Raw genomic sequence first — 23,883 nt, 5'->3', positions numbered from 1 at the left:
CAGCAATTGGTAAAAGATCACATTGGACTCAAGTGTAAAGGTGACTAGAAAAACAATCCCAGGAGTTCCCTCATGGTGCAGCAGAAACGAATCTGACTAGGAACCATGAGGTTTTGGGTTTGATCCCCGGCGTTGCTCAGTGGGTTAAGGATCGGGCATTGCAGTGAGCTGTGGTGTAGGTCGCATACGTGGCTTGGATCTGGCGTTGCTGTGGTTCTCGTGCAGGCTGGCAGCTGTAGCTTCGATTAGACCCCTAGCCTAGGAACCTCCATATGCTGGGGGTGTGGCCCTAAAAAGGACAAAAGACGAAAAAAAAAAGAAAGAAAGAATAATCCCAGCATGTTATCTTTTTATATTTCTGGTCACAAGGCAGTATCATAATTTATAGCATAAAGTCTATACAGGTTTCAAGAGAATAGTCTCAATTTTAACCTGCTATAGCCAAAAGCAGGGCCTGTTTTTTGGAGTCTAGATCAAATTGGCTTTTTGGAAGCATTTAATAGAAAGCTATGATCTCAGACAGACAGAAGAGTTAGAGATTTGCCCTGAGAACTCAGAATACTAATTATAGCACGGTTCTGTCCCAAGGTTCCATCCCCCGCCTGGTGCAGTGGGTTAAGGATCCCTCATTGCCGCATCTGTGGTATAGGTCACAGCTCTGGCTTGGATTCGACCCCTGGCCCAGGAACTCCACATGCTGTAGGACAGCGAAAAAATTAAAAAAAAAAAAAAAAATCCCAGTATAAAGAGAAAGATAAACATGTCACAACAAGGGCTCCAGTGGCCAGTGACATGGCAGTATGTCGGGATAAGGACAGCCGGCCAGAGGCAGCCACTTCCTTACCTTGGGCCAACATGTCGTATACTTGGTTTCATCCTCTGAAACCGGTTCAGTTAAATCCCGTTCACTGTCCTGCTGGCGCCATGTTTTGAATGCTGCTCCCATAAGGCCATGAATAAAAAGGACATCTGCTTTAATGGGCTGACTAATAGGGGAGAGAGTTTTAAAAAGAAGCAGAACAAATGTATTATTGCTTTGATAAGGATCTATATAGCACTATCTTTGGATGGGGCTTAGCAGGTTTATATGACATGAAATAAACATAATTAAGGCAAGCTGTATAATCTAGGTTTGCTGAAGAGCCCTACAGGGAGAACTGGCAAAGACACACACAGAGGGTGCTCCCTGCTCTCTCTATAAAGATGGAGACACAGCTAGCCAGGCAGACCAACCAAAATCAACTGTAATGTGCTTAGGGATCAATGAGGTGACAAGTGCCACAGATTACCCTCCAAAGAATTACATAAGGATTTACACAAATCAATAAAAGTATTTAAGAAGTTAATTAATACGCTTGTGTAACTTTAAACTCAGTATGCACGAAAGAGATTGTTTTTAATTTATCAAGGAAAATAAACAATGTTTATCAGAAATGATGCAAATGAGGTTTTAAAGTAATTGACATTTTTCCTTTGGATATGATAGTTTTTAAAATTGCAGCAATATATTTGCAGTCTATTTATAATACACACAATAATGCAACACATATAAATTACATTACCATGTTATTCTATTTACACATTAGAATTAACCAGGCAATCCATTTTTCAAATTTAAAGAAGTTCTTATTATTTTCTGAGGTATTATTTTAAAGTGCCTAACGAAAATCCAAGGAGTGCATAATTTTTTTATTACATCATTTCTATTGTCTTAGCAATGATAAAACTGTAAGTAGTGAGTCAAGTGTTACAACTCATTCCCGCCAGTTCAAGCTTTTATACGTGGCATAAACCTCCTCTAGTCCCTGAGTTCTAGGCCCAGGCCATTCTGGTTGCCTGCCAATCTCCCTTCCATCCAGACGGACCTCTACAGCCCTCCTGTTTTTACTCAGATTAACATGAAAAAGGTAGTGAAACAAAGAAACAGGTCTTACAGAGTTTCAAAGGGACTCATTATAAAAGGTGAATGCTGCCTTGCTGAAGGTAGGCCCTTGGTGTAAAATAACCCTGATGACTCAGCCAGGTCCATGCTTTCACAATAGCCTGCAATTCTCCTGAAGTTACCATGGACAAACTCTTTCAGTGAATAAGGCATCTGGCTTATTTGTAAAGTATTTAACTGATTACAGCTAAATCGGAGCATTAAGCTTGTTGCCCACAGGAACAAAACGGCTCCGCTAGGCCTTCTCACCTCGAGCGGTACTGGGGGTGCAGCACGTACACGCCGTCCTGGTACTTCTCCTGCACAGTCTCTCGGTCCAGATTCGCCAGGGTTCTGGCGGCATGGGAGGCCTCCATAATGTGTTCAGACTTTATTGCTTCTGCCAGTATGGAAACCCAGCCTGGTGAAAAGAACACATTCCCTAAATGCCACACGAATCTGTCTCACGTCACTGAGAGGCTTCAGGGAGGAAGTGATGAGAGGGAGGCAGACCTTAGCATCTGTCTACATGGAAAAGTCTGACCACCCCAATTCCACTCTTCCCGAGGGCGCACTGGGTCCCCAAACACAATACCATTGTCCCCAGGCAGGTACTCCTTAGGGGAATCCAAGAAGGTAAGAACCATTTTCCTTATTTAGAAAAATCTAACAAAAATGTAATTACTAGAGATGAAGTCTTAAGTGGTAAGAAAGTGTCATATTTTGCTTTAACAAGAATTATTAAACTCCGTGAATTAATACAAGTTATTTCATTCTGACTGGCAGCAAGATTAGCAGCCCTTAATACACATGAGGAAGTTGTTTCTTAATAATCAACTTGCTTGAAAGACAAAAATCTTGTAAAACCTGAGGTTCAGGAAGGGAAAACTATTTCTTAAGGGGAGAAAAGCAATACTTTGCACTGTACAGTTTCATTTCTTTTTTTCATGTTTTTGTTATTCAAAACAATGTATTACTTTATGCACCTTAATATGCATGAAAGTGCATGCATGTGCAGGCACACACACACACACACACACACACAGATGGAGGAAGAGGCAGCACACAAGCAGTCACTACCTCTTGGGAGGGAGTTGGGTGGGGGAAGCTCTGTATAAAGGTGGGTTGAATTTCTACTGTATTGATGTTCTCCAAAGTATTTACAATGAGTCTATTCATGTATTATTTAAATTAAAATAAAACATGGGCCTTGAGGTCAGAGAGACTTGGGCTCAAATTTCTATCCTCTGCTTACTTGCTGTGGAACCTCAATCAAGTCCTTTAAGCTGGAGGAAGGTTCTAATACAATAATCTACATAAAAATTGCCATCACCAAGCCCAACAGCTTGTCCTCATGCCCTCCTCCCACTCTGGTGCAAAAGTGAGGAGAATCATCACGGTGACAGGAAGCCGTTACTTAATGAATCCGAAAGAAATTTCAGACCCAATAATCTGTAATATCAGAAAATCCCTCTTCAAAACCTGTCAGAATACTTTATAATAAAGAATGTTTCAAAATTCTCCCAAGATATCCAAGTATGTTACTGGTATATACAAAAATACCTTATTTTTAATAGAGTCACAAGAAAGGCAGCACAAGGGAAAGCGTGGCATAAGCCATTTCTATAGCATTTTTTAGCTGACAAAGTATTTTTATAATGCCCAAGAGGCACATCTTATAAACCATCAAAGGCTCCTTGGAAAACTTGTGTCTTTTAAAAATATCTACTGTTTTTAAATTACATTACCTCTGAATACATTTTAGTTGTAAAAATAAACAAAAAAACCCCCAGCATTTAGGGAGTTACTGTTGTGGCTCAGCAGGTGAAGCACCCGACTAGTATCCATGAGGATGCAGATTTAATCCCTGGCCTCGCTCAGTGGGTAAAGGATCTGCAGTTGCCACAAGCTGTGGCATAGGTCACAGATGTGGCTCGGATCCTTGTTGCTGTGGCTATGGCTGTGGTGTAGGCCAGCAGCTGCAGCTCTGATTCAGTCACTAGCCTGGGAACTTCTATATGCTGCAGGTGCAACCCTATAAAAAAAAGGTGTTCCCATCATGGCTCAGCAGTTAATGAACCCAACTCGTATCCATGAGGAGGCAGGTTCGATCCCTGGCCTTGCTCAGTGGGTTAAGGATCTGGCATTGCTGTGAGCTGTGATGTAGGTTGCAGACACAGCTCGGATCCCATGTCACTGTGGTTGTGGTGTAGGCCGGCAGCTGTAGCTCTGGTTCGACTTCTAGCCTGGGAACCTCCACATGCTGCAGGTGCAGGTATGGCCTTAAAAACACAAAAAACAAAAAAGAAAAAGAAAAAAGAAAAAACAGTATTTAATCATGAACATCCCATCATTTCCCAATTCCCGTTTATATCCTCAGAAGTAACCAAAGTTAAAAGTTTGGTAGACACTCTTCCAAATCTTTTTAAAAATTCAGTTATATACCATAATTTATACAGACACACTGTAGCTCCACATGCATTCTTTTTGCCTAAATGGAATTATATTATTCTTGCTGTTCTGTGGCTTGATTTTATATTTCATCCATGTGCACAGACCAGTTACCAATAATGGAATAGAATCATTTAAAAACAAACAAACAAACAAACAAAAACAAATGTGACAAAGTCCAAGACTAGATGGCTTCCCAGGTGAGTTCTACCAAACATTTAGAGAAGAGTTAACACCTACCTTCAATCTCTTCCAAAACTGCAATAGAGAGAACACTTCTGAACTCATGCTATGAGGCCAGCATTACCCTGATACCAAAACCAAAGATAGCATAAAACATAAAATTACAGACCAATTATCACTGAAGAACAAAGAAGCAAAAATTCTCAACAAATATATTAGCAAGCTGAATCCCATGATACATTTCCAAAGGACCACAGCATGATCAAGTGGGGTTTATCTCAAGGATGCAAAGATGGTTCAGTATCTGCAAATCAATGTGAAACACCACAATAACAAATTGAAGAATAACAATCATATGACCATCTCAATAGATGCAGAGAAAGCTCTTGAAAAAACCCAAAATCCATTTATGAAAAATTTTCCAAAAAGTGGGTATAGAGGGGACATATCACAACGTGATAAAGGCCACATATGACAGGCCCACAGTTACCACTTCACATGCTCAACGATGAAAAGCTGAAAGGATTCCTCCAAGATGAGGCATAAGACAAGGATTCCCATTCTCTCTACTTTTATTCAACATAATATTGGAAGTTCTAGCCACAGAAATCAGATAAGAAAAATAAATAAAAGACTTCATATTGGAAAGGAAGAAGTAAAACCATCACTGTCTGCTGACGACACATACTTTATACAAAGAAAATCCTAAGGCGCCACAAAAAAACTGCTAGAGCTATCAATGAATTTGGTAAAACTGCAGTATACAAAATTAATATACAAAAATCTGTTGCATTCTACACTAACAATGAACTCTCAGAAAGCGAAATTAATGATTTGTCACTTACCACTTTCCATTTACCACTGTATCAAAAAGAATAAAACCTACCTAAGGAAGCAAAAGACCTGTACTTGAAAAACTATAACACATTGATGAAGGAAACTGAAGATGACACAAACAGATGGTAAGTATGCCGTGTTCATATACTAGAAGAATTAATACTGTTTAAATGACTGAACTACCCAAGGCAATCTACAGAGTAAATGAAATTCCTATCAAAATACCAATGGCATTTATCACAAAACTAGATCAAATAATTCTAAAATTTGTATAGAAACACAAAAGACTCCAAATAGCCAAAACAATCCTGAGAAAAAAAGAAAAGAGCTAGAGGAATCATACCCCCTGACTTCAGATTATACTACAAAGCTACAGTAATTTAAAAAGTATGGTACTGGCACAAAAACAAGACAGATCATTGGAACAGAACAGAGAGCCCAGAAATAAACCCACACGCTTATGGTCAATTAATCTACAACAAAGGAGACAAGAATATACAATGGAGAAAAGATGGTATCTTCAATAAGTGGTGCTGGAAAACTGGACAGCTACATGTAAAAGAATGAAATTACAGCATTTTCTAACATCATATGCAAAAATAAACTCAAAAATGGATTGAAGATGTAGACATAAAGCCTGAAACAAAACTCCTAGAAGAAAACATGGGCAGAACACTCTTTGACATAAAGTCATAGCAGTATTTTTTTTTCAATCTGTCTCCTAAAGCAGAGGAAACAAAAGCAAAAATAAAGTGGAACCTCATTAAACTTAAAAGCTTTTGTGCAGCAAAGGAACAAGCAACAAAATGAAGAGAAAACCTACTCAATGTTAGAAAATATTTGCAAATGATATAACTGATAAGAGGTTTGTATCCAAAATATATAAACAGTTCATACAACTCAACATCAAAAAAAAAATTTTTTTTTAATGAGCAGACAAAGTTCCCATTGTGGCTCAGTAGGTTAAGAACCCAACATAAGTTTCCATGAGAATGTGGCTTTGATCCCTGGCCTCATTCAGAGGGTTACGGATGTGGTGTTGCTGCAATGCTGTGGCTGTCACATAGGCTGACAGCTGCAGCTCTGATTCAACCCCTAGCCTGGGAGCTTCCACATGCTGCGGTGGGGCCATAAAAAGAAAAAAAAATGAGCAGACCACCAGAATAGACATTTTTCTAAAGAAGACATACAGGTGGCCAAAGGTACATGAAAATAATGCTCAATACTGCTAATCATCAGGGAAATGCAAATCAAAATCACAATGACCTATCACCTCACACCTGTCAGAATGATTATCAAAAAGAATACAAAAAAAAAAAAAAAGATTACAAATAACAAATGTTGGTGGCACAGCAGAAACTGACAGAACATTGTAAATCAGCTATAAGAGAAAAGACAAAAATCTTTTTAAAACAACAGGAGTTCCTGTCGTGGCTCAATGGTTAACAAATCCGACTACGAACCATGAGGTTGCAGGTTCAATCCCTGGCCTTGCTCAGTGGGCTGGGGATCTGGTGTTCCCGTGAACTATGGTGTAGGTCGCAGACGCGGCTCAGATCCTGCATTGCTATGACTCTGGCGGAGGCTGGTGGCTACAGCTCTGATTAGACCCCTAGCCTGGGAACCTTCATATGCCACAAGCGTGGCCCTAGAAAAGACAAAAACAAACAAACAAAAAAAAAATGGTAGGAATGTGAAAAAAAGGGAATGTTTGTACATTGTTGGTAGGAATATAAAATGGTGCACCTGCTATGAAAAACAGTATGGAAGTTCCTCAAAAAACTAAAAAGAGAACTACCATATTACCTAGAAATTCCATTCCTGAGACTGTATCTGAAGAAAATGAAAATACTAATTCAAAAAGACATGGAGTTCCCGTCGTGGCACAGTGGTTAACGAATCCGACTAGGAACCATGAGGTTGCGGGTTCGGTCCCTGCCCTTGCTCAGTGGGTTAACGATCCGGCGTTGCCGTGAGCTGTGGTGTAGGTCGCAGACACGGCTCGGATCCTGCGTTGCTGTGGCTCTGGCGTAGGCCGGTGGCTACAGCTCCGATTCAACCCCTAGCCTGGGAACCTCCATATGCCGCGGGAGCGGCCCAAGAAATAGCAACAACAACAAAAAACAAAAAAAAAAAGACAAAAAAAAACACAAAAAGACACCTGTACCCCAATGTTCATAGCAGCATGATTTACAATTTCCAAGATATGCAAGCAACCTAAGTGTTCATCAACAGATGAATGGATAAGGATGTGATATATACTCAGCCATAAAAAAGAATGAAATTTTGCCATTTGTAACAACATGGACGGACTTGGATGGGTTACACTTAGTAAAATTAGTCAGAAAGAGAAAGACAAATACTATATGATATCACTTACACATGGAAACTAAAAAATGAGACAAACTAGTGAATATAACAAAACAGAAAGAGATCGATGAAGACAGAGAACAAACTACTGGTTACCAGTTGGGAGAGGGAAGAGGGAGGAGCAGTCTAGCAGTAGGGGACTATGAGGTTAAAAACTACTGTGTATAAAATAAATAAGCGATAAGGATATATTGTACAACATAGGGAATATAACCAATATTTTATATAAATGGAGTAATACCTTTAAAAATTGTGAATCACTATCTTGTACACTTGAAACTTATATAACATTGTTTATCAACTATAACTCAATTTAAAAAAGGTAATGCGGGGAGTTCCCGTCGTGGTGCAGTGGTTAACGAATCTGACTAGGAACCATGAGGTTGCGGGTTCGATCCCTGCCCTTGCTCAGTGGGTTAACGATCCGGCGTTGCTGTGAGCTGTGGTGTAGGTTGCAGATGCGGCTCGGATCCCGCGTTGCTGTGGCTCTGGCGTAGGCCGGTGGCTACAGCTCCGATTGGACCCCTAGCCTGGGAACCTCCATATGCCGTGAGAGCGGCCCAGGAAATGGCAGGAAGACAAAAAATAAATAAATAAATAAATAAGGTAATGCAAGCATTTGACAAAATCCAACATCCATTCATGATAAAAACTCTTATCAGGGAGTTCCCATAGTGGCGCAGTGGTTAACGAGTCCAACTAGGAACCATGAGGTTTAGGGTTCGATCCCTGGCCTCATTCAGTGGGTTAAGGATCCGGTGTTGCCGTGAGCTGTGGTGTAGGTTGCAGACTCGGCTTGGATCCCGCATTGTTGTGGCTCTGGTATAGGCCGGCGCCTACAGCTCCGATTAGACCCCTAGCCTGGGAACCTCCATATGCTGTGGGAGCGGCCCAAAAAATGGCAAAAAGACAAAAAACAAAACAAAACAAAACAAAAAACCTCTTAGCAAAGTATGTATATAGGGAACATACCTTAACATAATAAAAAGCCATTTACGACAAACCCACAGCCAATATAATACTCAATGGAGGAAAGCTGAAAGCCTTCCCATTAAAATCTGGAACAAGACAAGGATGTCCACTCTCACCACTTTTATTCAACATAGTATGAGAAGTCCTAGCTACAGCAGTCAGACAAATGAAAGAAATAAAAGTTATCCAAACTGGAAAAGAAGAGGTAAAATTGTCACTCTATGCAAATGACATAATACTTATATATAGAAAACCCTAAGGACTCTGCACAAAAACTATTCAAACTGATAAACAAATTCTACAAAGTAGCAGGATACAAGATTAACATTCAGAAATCAGTTGCAGTTTCTGTATACTAACAATCAAATATTAGAAAAGGAATATAAAAATACCTTTTAAAATTGCATCCCAAACAAGTACCAGGAATAAACCTGACTAAAGAGGTGAAAGACTTATATTCTGAAAACTATAAAACATTAATCAAGGAAATTAAAGAAGATTCAAAGAAATGGAAAGATATTCCATGCTTCTGGACTGGAAGAATTAATATTGTTAAAATGGCCATACTACCCAACACAATCTACAGATTCAATGCAATCCCTATCAAATTACCCATGACATTTTTCAAAGAACTAGAACAAACCAAAAACTTATATGGAACCATAAAAGACCCATAATTACAAAAGCAATCCTGAGGAACAAAAACCAAGTAGGAGGCATAACTCTCCCAGGCTTCAGACAATATTACAAAGCTACAGTAATCAAGACTGTGTGGTACTGGTACAAAAACAGACACAGACCAATGGAACAGGAGAACCCAAAATAAACACAGACACTTACAGTCAATTAATCTTTGACATAGGAGGCAAGAATATAAAATGGGAAAAGGACAGTCTCTTCAGCAAGTGGTGCTGGCAAAACTGGACAGCTGCATGACAATCAATGAAATTGGAACACACCCTCATACCATGCACAAAAATAAACTCAAAATGGCTTAAAGACTTAAACATAAGACAAGATACTATAAAACTTCTAGAAGAGAACATAGGCAAAACATTCTCTGACATAAACTGTACAAATGTTTTCTTGGGTCAGTCTCCCATGCAACAGAAATAAAAGCAAAAATAAACCAATGGGACCTAATCAAACTGATATGCTTTTACACAGCAAAGGAAACCATAAAAAAAGACAACCTATGGAATGGGAGAAAACAGTTTCAAAAGGTGCAACTGACAAGGATTTAATCTCTAAAATATATAAACAACTTATACAACTCAACAGCAAAAACAACAACAACCCAATTGAAAAAATGGGCAGACCTGAATAGACATTTCTCCAAAGAAGATATACAGATGGCCAACAGGCACATGAAAAAAATGCTCAACATCACTAATTACTAGAGAAGTGCAAATCAAAACTAAGATGAGGTACCACCTCACACTGGTCAAAAAGGCTGTCATTAACAAATCAACAAATAACAAATGCTGGGGAGGGTGCATAGAAAAGGGTACCTTCCTGCACTGTTGGTGGGAATGTAAATTGGTATAACCACTATGGAAAACAGTAAGGAGCTACCTCAGAAAACTGAATATAGAACTACCATAAGACCCAGCAATCCCACTCCTGGGCATATATCCAGACAAAGCTTTCATTGAAAAAGATACATGCCTCCTATGTTGACTGCAGCACTATTCACAATAGCCAAGACATGCAAACAACCTAAATGTCCATCAACAGTTGATTGGATTAGGAAGATGTGGTATACATATACAATGGAATACTACTCAGCCATAAAAAAGGACAAAATAATACCACCTGCAACAACATGGATGGAACTAGAGACTCTCATACTGAGTGAAGAAACTTGGAAAGAGGAAGACAATACCATATGATATCACTTGTATATGGAATCTAATATATGGCACAAATGAACCTATCTACAGAAGAAAAACAAACTCATGGAACTGGAGAACAGACTTGTGATTGCTGGAGGGGAGGGAGTGGGATGGACTGGGAGTTTGGGGTTAGTAGATGCAAACTATTGCATTTGGAGTGGACAAGCAATGAGATCCTACTGTATAGCACAGGGTACTATAACCACTTATGATGGAACGTGATGGAGGATAATGTGAGAAAAAGAAGGTATGTGTATATACACACACACACACACACACAGAATATATACACATTCACTCATACATATATATGCATGACTGGGTCACTTTGCTTTACAGCAGAAATTGACAGCACACTGTAATCAACTATAATGGAAAAAATAAAAATCTTTAAAAAATAAAAAAAAGGTGGAGTTCCCATTGCGGCACAGAGGAAACAAATCTGACTAGGAACCATGAGATTGTAGGTTCAATCCCTGGCCTTGCTCAGTGGGTTGAGGATCTGGCGTTGCTGTGGATGTGGTGTAAGCTGACAGCTGTAGCTCCGATTAGACGTCTAGCCTGGGAACCTCCATATGCCATGGGTGTTGCCCTAAAAAAGGCAAAAAACAAAAAAATAAAATAAAAAATAAAAAAAGGTAATGCAGAGAAAAATTGTTTTGAGAAGACATGGACAGAGTCTAAATGACTGTGGAATAGAATGAAGAGATCTAATATACATAATTGAAGTCCCAGGAGGAGAGAAGAGAGAAAAGGGGACACAGAAAAAAATATACTAGCTGACAATAAATGCTGAAGAGAGTGTGGAGAAAAGGGAATCCTCCTACACTGTTGGTAGGAATGTAAACTGCTGCAACCACTATGGAAAATAGTATGGAGATTCCTCAAAAAACCAAAAATAGAATTACCGTATGATCCAGTAGGATCTATCCAGATAAAACCATGACTCAAAAAGACACATGTAATCCAATGTTCATTGCAGCACTATTTTCAATAGCCAAGACATGGAAGCAACCTAAAATGTCCATTGCAGAGGAGTGGATAAAGATTATGTGGTACATACATACAATGGAATATTACTCAGCCATAAAAAAGAGAAATAATGGCAGTTGCAACAACATGGTTGGACCTAGAAATTACCATGCTAAGTGAAGTCAAACAATGAGAAGCAAACATCATGAGCGATCACCTATATCTGGAATCTAAAAAAAGGATACAGGAGTTCCCGTCGTGGCCTAGTGGTTAACGAATCCGACTAGGAACCATGAGGTTGTGGGTTCGATCACTGGCCTCGCTCAGTGGGTTAAGGGTCCAGTGTTGCCATGAGCTGTGGTGTAGGTCACAGACACAGCTCAGATCTGGCATTGCTGTGGCTCTGGTGTAGGCTGGCAGCTAAAGCTCCAATTAGACCCCTAGCCTGGGAACCTCCATATGCCTCCAGTGTGGCCCTAGAAAAGACAAAAAATAAAAAATAAAAATAAAAATAAAAAAATTTAAAAAGGATACAAATTAACTTATTTGCAGAAGAGAAAAAGACTGACAGACTTTGAAAAACTTAGGATTACCAGAGGAGACAGGTTGGGGGGAGGGATGGACTCGGGGTTTGGGATGGAAATGCTCTAAAATTAGGTTTTGATGATGGTTGTACGACTATAAATATAATAAAATTCACTGAATTAGAAAAGTAAAATAAAATAAAATAAAGATATACTAGCTGGAAAGTTTCCAAATTTAATCAAAAACATCAACTCACAGATTCAGTTAGCTCAGTAGACCCTGAGCAAGATAAATATAAAAATAGACTAGATACATCATAGTCAAACTGCTGAGCATTGTAAAAGAAGATAGAAGAAAAAAGACACACATCACGTAGGAGAACCAAACCTGTCATAAGAAGAGATTTCTCATCAGACCCCCCCTCCCCCCCCACACACACAGCATGGGGACAAGAGCCTGCTCTTGGTGTCTTGGAAATATGCCCCAAATTGCTGCTGTGTTATCAATAAAAGGCTGACATTCAAAAAAAGAAAAAGGAAGAATGGAATGACATTTTTTAAGTGCATACAGAAAAAAAAAAAAAAATACACTAGTGACAAAGTATTCTTTATTCATGGAAAACAACTTTTCCTGGGATAATAAAAGGCAAAGTCAAGACATTTTCAGAAAAAGGAAAGGTGAGAGAATTTGCTGCCAGCAGGGCCAGGTCTTGAGGCTAAAAGGAAATATCAGATGCAAATTTAGATATACAGAAAAGAAGGAAGAGCATGGGATGTTATCAATATGTAAATTTAAAACTTTCGTATTCTTTAAATATCAGCTGACTATTAAAAACAAAAATAGGGAGTTCCTGTCGTGGCTCAGTGGCTAGCAAATCTGACTAGGAACCACAAGGTTGCAGGTTCAATCCATGGCCTTGCTTGGTGGGTTGGGGATCCGGCATTGCCGCGAGCTGTGGTGTGGGTTGCAGATGCGGCTCAGATCCCGCGTTGCTGTGGCTCTGGCGGAGGCCAGTGACTACAGCTCCGATCAGACCCCTAGCCTGGGAACTTCCATATGCCGCAGGTGCGGCCCTAGAAAAGGCAAAAAGACAAATATATAAAAACAAACAAACAAACAAATAAATAAATAAAAACAAAAATAGCAACAGTATATTGCAAGGGTTATAACATGTGGTTTATAACATTATGGTCTATAATGAAGACAAGACCACAAAGGATGGCAGGGGGTGTAAAATGAATTATACTGTTGTGAGATTCTCACATTATATACCAAATGGTATAATATTAATTCAAGATAGACTGTGATAAGTTAAGGATACAGCCATTTTAAAAATACACAAAAATATTGTATAAAAAGCCTTTGAAGAGAAAGAAAAGAAAAAATAATTAAGTAACCCCAAAAAAGTCAGTAAAGGAGAAAAAGAAGAAACAAAGAGGGGACAAAAATGCAAGAGCAAGAGCCTGCTCTTGGTGTCTTGGAAATATGCCCCAAATTGACACAACCACACAACCGAACAATATCGATACTGAACGTTAGAGGGAAAGAGACAAAACACTCCAACTAAGAAGGGTTACCAAGATGAATTCTTCCAAAAAGATGCAAATATATGTGCTGTCCGTAAAAGATATACTTATTTTTAGTCACAGAAAAATGAAAGCAAAAGAAGGGAAAAAGACAAAAGATATGCAGCAAACAGCAGGCATAAGAAAAAGCCAGTGTGGCTACCTTAATACATGACAAAGTAGACTTGAAAAGGTATTACCAGTGATAGAGACGTTACTTAATAATAATAAGTGAACAATTCACCAGGAAGGGAACTAAAGGGAGAAAGAGACAAATTCACAACCACAGTTGAAAAATTTAACATATATCGGTACGTCATAAAATCAGACAAAACTCAGTAAAGATGTAGAGAAGATCTGAATAATATAATCAACAAACTTGGTTTAACTTTATGTATAAAACACTTCAACCAACAACCATGGAATATTCATTAACTTCAAGTTCATGAAGAACATTCACCAAGAAAGACCATAAAATAGGCCATCAAATAAGTGTCAGTAAATTTCCAAAAACTAAAATCTTATAGAGTGTGTTCTTTGAATGTATGGAATATTAAACTAGAACTTAGAGACATATGATATCTAGAAAGCCATTAATACTTGTAAATTATGCAACAAACTTTTAAGAAACCCATGAAACAAGAAATCACAAAGGAGATTAGAAAATTTTCAAACTGAATAATGATGAAAATACAATACATTCAAAATTTGAGGAATGCATCTAAAGCAGGTTTGAGGAAATTTACAGCTTTAAATACCAGAAAATATCAGAAAATAACTGTAATGATTTTAAAACATGTCTTCAAATTCTTCTGACACTATTTTCATCAAGAGGTCATGGGTCTAAACCCCTTCAAAATCCCTTTCCCTTGAATATGAATGAGCTAGCCTTAGAGTGACTAGCTTTTTTTTTTTTTTTTGTCTTTTGTCTTTTTGTCTGTTGTTGTTGTTGTTGCTGTTGTTGCTATTTCTTGGGCCGCTCCCGCGGCATATGGAGGTTCCCAGGCTAGGGGTTGAATCGGAGCTGTAGCCACCGGCCTACGCCAGAGCCACAGCAACGCGGGATCCGAGCCGCGTCTGCGACCTACACCACAGCTTACGGCAACGCCGGATCGTTAACCCACTGAGCAAGGGCAGGGACCGAACCCGCAACCTCATGGTTCCTAGTCGGATTTGTTAACCACTGCGCCACGACGGGAACTCCAGAGTGACTAGCTTTTAATCATCATGGCAAAAATTATTTGCAGTGCTTGATTATAAAAAGCAGAACAGCTTATACCTGGTTCTCCCCTGGAATATTTGCCTGTGGAACCCAGCCATCATGCTTTAAGGAAGCCCAAGGCACATGTAGAAAGAAGCCAGTGCCCTGAGCCCCGGCTGAGCTCCCAGCTGAGAGCCAGTACCAATTTGCAAGCCATGTGAGCGAGCAATCTTCAGAGGGCATCCTCCATCCCACAGGTGAGCTGCCCCAGCTGATGCTGCATAGAGCACATAAAGGCCTTCCCCACTGAATCTTGCCCAAAGTTCAGATTCATGCACAAAATATATGACTACTGTTCTAACCAGTGAGTTTTAGGATGCTCTGATACACAGCAATAGATAACGAAGTTTCCAACTTAAGAGTCCATAAAAAAAGAGGAACAAATAAAACCAAAATAGTAAGTGCTCCTTTAGAGAAGTTTGCCAATCCATGAATTAGTCTTCATCAAGTTAAAAACTTCTGCTGATCAAGACACTCTGATATGTAAATTTAAAAGAGCAGAGAGATACAAGAAAAAGTGTAAATTCATAGTTTCTAATAAATACGTATGAACACATGCATGCATGTGTGCACATATGTATATTTATTTGTGTATGTGTGTACATATATTTGTATCTATCACCCTGCTTCTTCCATTGAAAGAGCCAAGAGGCAAAGACACTCCAGGAGCAATAAGCACATCTAGCTAACACCCAGATCCTGGTCTCTAATAATGATTCTCCACTAAAAGGAAATAGTATTCTTTGGAGAAATGAGCCTGGATCGTTCTGTTATACCAGAAAGGAAGGAAAGCCTCCCAAAATGATGTGAGCACAACACAAGGACACAGGAGCCAGTTTGCCGGGTTCCCACTAACCAAAGCGGAGACAATCTGGCAACAAATTATTAAGTACAGTAATAAGTTGTAAGCCATTAAAAAATAGAAATCCATGTGCCCACACTGATGGGGGGGGGAGAAGGACGAGGGAGGAGAGGGAAGAAAGGAGAAAGGCTAAGGCTGAAAAGTAGACGAGGAGGCCACGCTGCAGCTGGAAATCATCACTGAGCAACCATCACGATAACGACGGGGTCAGGCAGCAATTTCCATCTAAAGTATCTTCCCACGGGTGGTCATGTGGTTTATTAGTTGCAAGGGGGAAAATCACTAATTACACACTGAGACTCTTTGTGTCTTGCTATGCCTCTCGGTTAACCAGATCATATCAAAGATTATGTAAACAATTAGATGGTCATCACGGCAAAAGCTGCTCTCCTGTGACTGTCCACACACTGATTATCTTAGGTGTGGACTATCCACATCTCAAGCAGTTCCTTGCCCTACTAAAATGACATGCTCCCAAACTAACCCTAAGCAGGGTCTTAAGTCTATTGAAAAATTAATGTACCATGAGGGGTGGAGGTGGGAGAAGAACTAAGGACTGGATCCAGCATACTCGGTATGTAAAATTGTTACCTGAGCGAACTATAGTAGAATGAAGATGTTCATTCAAAGCCATATTTCCAAGGATACGCATTATATTTCTCTGTACGTTAGGACAGTCCTTGTGAAGTTGGTACAGTCTCTGCAGTAGTTGCAAGCCTCCATTTGCTTCAATTTTATCACAATGTGTAGGTATCTAGCACAATAAATTAATGAAAGCTCACTTCATGTTGCACAAGTCCACTAAGCAGGTGACACAGCATGCTGGTGGGCAGCCAGGTGGCTCCTGCTCAAGGAAGAGACCCAGAGAGACACCCCCCGCCCCAAACTCAGCTCAGCTCAAATAAATATGCAAACCTCTCTCTGAGTGGAAAGTGCTTTAAAATCACTAAAACATTAAGGCACCAGGCCTTCTGCAATTTTTATTCTCAAAGTTATTCTGCCTAGTTCTTAGTCTGATGTAACTATAATGTTATTATTACAAAACTGTTTCAACTTACAGTGATACTTAGACCTGAAACTACCTTAAAGGGTTCTTGAGAAACCTGACACCTGCTAATAGGAAATAATCCCCTGTGTAAGTGGCAGATTTTGTTTCTGCATATAAGAACTTCCAGGTAGATAAGCATGTCTGTGATCCTACACACTCGCTCTCCTAAAACTTAGGAGTGGGAAAATTTTTTTTAAAGAAAAAGATCAAGTAGAAATAGAAAAAGTGGTGTGAATTTTTAATAGTTAAAAGAGATAAAAGAAAGCCAAAGGAAATTTTTTTTTTGTCTTTTTAGGGCCATACCTGCGGCATATGGAGGTTCCCAGGCTAGAGGTCCAATCGGAGCTGCAGATGCCGGCCTACGCCAGAGCCACAGCAACTCGGGATCCGAGCTGCATCTGTGACCTACACCACAGCTCACAGCAACACCAGATCCTTAACCCACTGAGCAAGGCCAGGGATCAAACCTACATCCTCATGGATGCTAATCAGATTCATTTCCACTGAGCCATAAGGGGAACTCCCCAAAGGAAATATTATATATTAAGGTCAGGTGATAGAACTGACCAACAAGCCATTACAGTTCTAACAAAGTCACCAGCATTGCCTTTTCCCAGCATTCATTTTATCACTTATCATGTCATATACCTGCAATGATTGTCACTCTCTAAATTTTAGCACATTTTAAATGCATTTAAAAGTATGCCTTTTAGTAATAGATCAAGTGAAATAAGTACGAAGTGGAGATGTTTCCAGAAAGGAACTATGACATCCCATGCACTGGACATTCTACTGCAAGTGCACCGTTTCAGAAACCAGTCATAAGTCACAAAAAAATCAAGCTCATTTTCCCACATTCCCTTTGAACTGTAACACTAACGACTCTGCTTTGTCCTCGATTCCTAATTCCACCAGTGGGAACCGAGGTGACCGGAGAGCACCAGGCTTTGGAGCCGTGTCTAACGGTTCCCAATTAAACCGGAGCATTCAGAACCTCTACGATGGTGTTCCCCATGACGTGGGATGAAGCACCTGCATCAGCCTCACCAGGAAAGCCTGTGACAAAGACAAATCCTTGGCCTCCACCCCACACCTACTAAATTAAAGCTGGTAGAGATAAGCAAAAATGCGCATTTTTAATGTTTCCTGGGTGATTTTTACACATGAATGTTTGAGCATTACAAAGTTTGTTACTTTTTTCTTTTTAAAATCAAACTATGATCATGATAGAAAGTTTGTCATCATGTTAAAAAAATACAAAAATTGACATATGTATGCTATGGTTAAAATTCATGGATATTGTCAAGTAAATACTTTTTCCAAATATTTACTTTTTTTTGTCTTAACACATCTTTGGCAGATATTTTACTGGAAAATAACTCCCTGATAATATTACTTGTAGAAATTACCTGAGAAAGGTAATGGAAGACAGCATAACTTAAAAGTAAATGCCTAGAGTTCCCGTCGTGGCGCAGCAGAAACAAATCTGACTAGGAACCATGAGGTTGCGGGTTCGATCCCTGGCCTCGCTCAGTGGGTTAAGGATCCGGCGTTGCCGTGAGCTGTGGTGTAGGTTGCAGACACAGCTCGGATCTGGCATTGCTGTGGCTCTGGTGTAGGCCGGCAGCTACAGCTCCAACTAGACTCCTAGCCTGGGAACCTCCATATGCTGAGGGTGTGGCCCTAAAAAGACAAAAAACAAACAAAAAAAGTACATGCCATATTGAGACAATGGGCTGGCTTTATGTGTAATTAAGATTAAATTCATTTTTAGAATTATTTAGCAAAAATGTAATTCATGTATTGGTGCTAAATCATGATTATCAATTCTAACAATTGAGAAAAAAGCAGACATTTAAAAACAAGTGTAAAGCTTTTTTCTTTTATAAAAAAAATTGAGAATTATTTCCCTTCAATGAACCAACGTGTGTCATTTTCTTCAATGAGATCGTAAAAGTAAAGCACATTGAAAATCCAAGTTACCTCAGAGTGTTTTACTAAAGCTTCCAAGCAGAACATCTCCACTGTCGCTGAAGGAACTTCTCCGAAACTTTCAGCGTAAGGGAGTCCGTTTCCTCCAAAACACCATAAACCACCCTGAAAGTGAGACAAATTCTTACTGAAAAAGTGTCGAGTATTTTTTGTTTGACAAAAAAAATCTCTGCAGTATATACAGTATTAGAAAGAACTAATATGTAGGATTCAAAATATTTTGGAAATTTACAGTGAACTTTCTTTTTATTTCTTTTTTTCTTTTATATAATTTTTTCTTTTTTTAGGGCGGCACCTGTGGCATATGGAAGTTCCCAGGCTAGGGATCAAATCAGAGCTGCAGCTGCCGGCCTATACCACAGCCACAGCAATGCAGGATCTGAGACACAACTGTAACCTACACCGCAGCTTGCAGCCATATCAGATCCTTAATACACTGAGCGAGGCCAGGGACTGAACCTGCATCCTCATGTATACTAGTCATGTTCTTAACTCACTGAGCCACATGGGAATTCCCCAGGGAACTGTGATTATGCAAACTGTTATTAAAAACATATGGAACTGTTCTTAGAAGAGAACAATCTTTGAGTCGTTCTCAAGTCTTTCCTCTGTGTTCTCTTATCTGAAAGTATGGATCAGATAAGAGAAAAACATGAATCTTTACTCAGCCAGAAAAGCCCAGGGCTGATCAGAGTATCAGAGTATGCCAGCAGAATCTACTTAAAATCTATCAATAGAAAAGTCATCATTGAAAAATTTTACAATAAAGACAGTGATAACAATGATCAGAGAGTTTCTGATTCTTCTTAAGTTGAAATTCAAGTTCACATGGAGGACTAAACAGAAGAGTTAGGAAAATTATGAAACAGAAAAGTAGTGGGGCAGTTGTGGCACAGTGGTTAACGAATCCGACTAGGAACCATGAGGTGGCAGGTTCCATCCCTGGCCTTGCCCAATGGGTTAAGGATCTGGCATTGCCGTGAGCTGTGGTGTAGGTTGCAGACGCGGCTCGGATCCCGCGTTGCTGTGGCTCTGGCGTAGGCCGGCGGCTACAGCTCCGATTGGACCCCTAGCCTGGGAACCTCCATATGCCACAGGAGCGGCCCTAGAAACGGGAAAAAAAAAAAAAAAAGAAGAAGAGTAGTGAGGACTAGTCCTAATTGATATTCACACATATTATAAGAATAAACTGAGAAAAGAATATTTCAACTTTACCACACAATCGCTAACATGCAATAATCTACAAATCAATGAGAAAATAACCAACAAGAAAGGCTGTGGAAAAATGAGCAACAGTCATTAAGCAGAAAGTCCTTGGGAAAAGAAATATAATGCCTCTAAAAATATATGAAACAATGCCCAGCACTGCTCAGAATGAGAGGCATGCATGGTGAAATTACACAGAGGAAGGACATTTTACACCCAGCAGACAGGTGGGGAAACAGCCCTTCTCATCACCCTGCTGCTGGTGGTATCAACGGGCTACTTCTACGGAGGACAATTTATTGACAGCTGACAAAATTACAAGCGCCCGTGCCCTCCAACGATTCATCCTCCAGAGACAATCACACGTGGACAAAGCGATAGAGAAACAAGTCTGTCCACTGTAACTCTGTAAGAACAAAAGATTGAAATGACCCCATGTCCTTCGATAGGGGCTGGTTAAATAAACAATGGTACCGTTATACAGGGACTGTCATGTGAGTATAAAAGGTCCCGAACTTCTTCATATTTTGATGTATATCAGTCTTCAAGATAAACCTTAGCTGAGGAAAAGAAGGGGCAGAAGAGTGTCCTTTACGTAAAAAGTGTGTATAGCAATGCGTGTGTTGCGGTGGAGACGGAAGATGATTTATTACTGCGTCTCTTTTGAAGCATTTTGTATTTGAACGAGGGGTCATTACTGACTGCATACAGACCACCTGCTGGCAAAAGAGGACAACGACAAGGTAGTGTCTTTCAAGAGTGTACATATGAAGTTCAGTGTCTCCTGCAGGATAGAGTCCATAAGTTTCTGAATTCTGAGTTAATTTACAGGCTCAGTAAAACTAGTCAATGTTCAAAATGTTTGGCCGCTCTATAATTCTCATTCATGCTGTCCTCTCTGATAGAATAATCTTTTTTTCCAAGTTTATATATGCTCAGGAGTTCCCGTTGTGGCTCAGCAGAAACGAACCCAACTAATATCCATGAGGATGCGGGTTCGGTCCCTGGCCCTGCTCAGGGTCCAGCGTTGCTGTGAGGTGTGGTTTAGGTCACAGTCGTGGCTCGGATCCCACATTGCCATGGCTGTGGCGTGGGCGGCAGCTGTAGCTCCGATTCAACCCCCAGCCTGGGAACTTCCAAATGCCACAGGGGTGGCCCTAAACAAAGAAAAAGAAAAAAAATAAACACCCTCGTCTAGCAGAGATAAGCGTGGACTGGTGGGCTTTGAGGAGAATTTTTCTTAAAAACCTACCACAACCTGCCTCCCCCAAATCCCTCTCCTCGCCCCACACCATCCTATCATCTGACCTCTTCCCAACCTAAATGCTCCAAGGAAAGAACAGGGTGAGAAAGAGAAAGCACGACCTGAGATTTCCATTGCAGTTCCAACCCCATCCTTGTTTGGCAAAGCCTGCAAGTTACTTATGAACTGACAGACTGCGTGGCAGTCGGTAGCATATGCAAAAAGGAATGAATAAAAAGGTATAAACTCATGGTGTGATCATATGGATTATTTTCTGACTCTAACATGAAAATAAATATACATGGGTACTGCTTCTTTATCAATGGATTAAGACATAGCAAGATCAAATAAATTCACAGATTTAAGAAATGTTACACATCACTTTCCATAAGCACAACTGAAAAATAATTTCCTAAGGATTAAAGAAATCCATACGAAAAGGCTGAAAGAGTGATGGTGTTAAAAACAATAATAAAGGGGGAGGCATAAAAATTAAAAGGAGCTGATAACAATAAAAGCATAAATGGAAATGTCAGCTAATAAAGTTCTAGAGAATTTAAAACCATAGGCGTAACAAAGCTTTTTATATACCATTTTCTTTTTATGATACTCAAACTGAGACACAACATTACTATGTGCTACCTGGTATTTTTCTTCTTTTTGGCTGCGGTGTGCAGCGGCTTGATGTGGGATCTCAGTTCCCAGACTGGGGACTGAACCCAGGCTGCAGCAGTAAAAACTCCAAATCCTAACCATTCAGCCGCCAGAGAACTCACAATGTGGTATTTTTGCATTTCAACAGGTTTATAACATCCAAATGATTGAATACATAATGGATATTTTCTGACTATATAATCTATCTTCCAATTAAACATAACCCCTAGAGTTATCTCTGTTTTAACATACAAAAATAGTTTGATTCATTGTTATTTAAGTATGTATAAATTTGTGTACAGCTAGTTCTTTTAGCAATATCATGATTCATCCATTCATTATTCAATAAATATTTATTGAGAATGTATTGTGCCTGAGGTACTGTATTTGGTACTGGGGGAGATTACAGGCTAGTGGAAGAGAAAAACAGAAATAAGCAAAACCAGTAAATATATAAAATAATTACAGAATGGGATAAATGCTATGAAGGGCAATACATGCAATAAACATTTGAGATAAAGACAAAGTCTCCCTGAGGAGCTGACAAGCAGAGATGTGAAGGATAAGGAGGAGGCAGCCATGTGACAAGCAGGTGGCGAAGCAGTCCACGCAGAGGGAAGCTCAGCAAGTTCAAGGAATGGAGAGAAAAGGCCAGTGTGGCTGAGGCAGAGGGTGCACGAGGGAGGGAAGGAGAGGGTGAGAAAGGAGGTAAAGAACTGGCTTCGGGCAAGCTGAGGCCGAGGCCTGCTTAGAGAGGCAACATCTGAAAATAACTATCTATTCTCCTTGAAAGACCTGGATTTGCTGTATCTCTATTACTCGATGAGCAGATTTACCCATAACCAAAGCTGGAAGGAGGGAAGGTACAGGGAGTTCGAAGATGACAATAAGGGGTTTGTCCCAGCAGAAGGAATCCTTCATCCGTACAGCTGTACATCATGGGGAACTTGCAGGGCCTAGAAAGCCTGTCCATCCCCCTGAAAGCAAGCTGCAGTCTCCTGTTTTGTGTAAGTATCTCTGTAGGTTTCAAAATCCTTTGCCATTAAAGAAATCTCCCAGCCTTAAACCCTACTTACTGGCATCTTTCAAACACAACCTAGTGCCGTATTTATGCAGACAGATGTCAGAAATGTCTTGAGGCAAGGACTTCAGACCTAATGGCTAAGCTGATTTCAGAGAGGCTTTGGGAAATTACAAGGGAAGATGGTAGTGCTAGAAATGCAAGATTTTAGCTGGATTGACCTTAGGCCAAGACCACAAAAGCTTTATGATGGGAAAATGTCTCAATGCACCACATCCACTGTTCTCTAGACTTCAGGCAGTTTGTCACATTAGATCAAAAAGAAATCACAATCTGAAATGTCCAAACTTCTGCATCCCTGCTGTGTCCTTAGGCTCTAGGTCACAGGCATCTGAGGTCCTCTAACAGAGGCTGAAATTGGAGACAAGCTGATTGACTGGGAGTGTCCAAATGATGACGAAAAAACAAAGAAGACTGAAACCCAGACTCCGACATCAAAGAGGGAGTGATCTGGATGGTAACATCTGGGATGGTAGCCGACCAAAGACCACCCTCCCTGCCCCCAAACTCCCACTAGAACTGCAGGCCGCAAATCCCCAGGCAGGTATAGGACAGCTTCCAAGGTTTTAGATGTGGGAGTAGGTGACAGTAAAACTGAGAAGTGCTTTCACTCTCACTGATCCAGTTCTCCCAGAAAGAATAAAAGGAGGGGTGGGTGGAGGGCAGGGGGATGTGGGGAGTTTTGATACTTCTTCCAATTGTAAGTCCCTTTGTTTTATTATGTGTGAGAGCTAATCTCTGGTGTTTCTTTATAAAAAGTTACAACTTTAGAGCTCGGCAATTTGTGCAAACCAATTGGCAGAAACAAGGTTCATTCAAAGCATGAGTTTGTAACCTAGGTCATC

At 40.0% G+C, this 23,883-nt stretch overlaps 1 protein-coding gene across 31 annotated transcripts in view; it reads right to left on the bottom strand.

Moving 5' to 3' along the window:
• Nucleotides 1-23,883, bottom strand: part of SERAC1 (serine active site containing 1) — a 67,698-nt gene that overhangs the window by 8,657 nt on the left and 35,158 nt on the right. For 14 of the 31 annotated variants that reach the window (XM_021086405.2, XM_085022695.1, XM_021086400.2 and 11 more), the window contains 4 exons: nt 18,846-18,959; nt 16,406-16,568; nt 2,192-2,342; nt 845-986 (listed from right to left, as the gene is read on the bottom strand). In XM_021086405.2, the coding sequence (XP_020942064.1) occupies nt 845-986; nt 2,192-2,342; nt 16,406-16,568; nt 18,846-18,959 (570 nt within the window). The remainder of the gene's footprint in view (nt 1-844; nt 987-2,191; nt 2,343-16,405; nt 16,569-18,845; nt 18,960-23,883) is intronic. The other 17 variants (XR_014844071.1, XM_085022743.1, XM_085022767.1 and 14 more) reach the window with 3 other exon arrangements.

This window comes from Sus scrofa, chromosome 1, assembly GCF_054392235.1.
Source record: "Sus scrofa isolate SSC_HxYL_T2T_F1_AM1 chromosome 1, Sscrofa_HxYL_maternal_Yorkshire_Landrace_v2.0, whole genome shotgun sequence".
Lineage (NCBI taxonomy): Eukaryota > Metazoa > Chordata > Mammalia > Artiodactyla > Suidae > Sus > Sus scrofa.
Note: the sequence above shows the minus strand (reverse complement) of the source record. Positions and strands in the feature narration are given on the sequence as shown.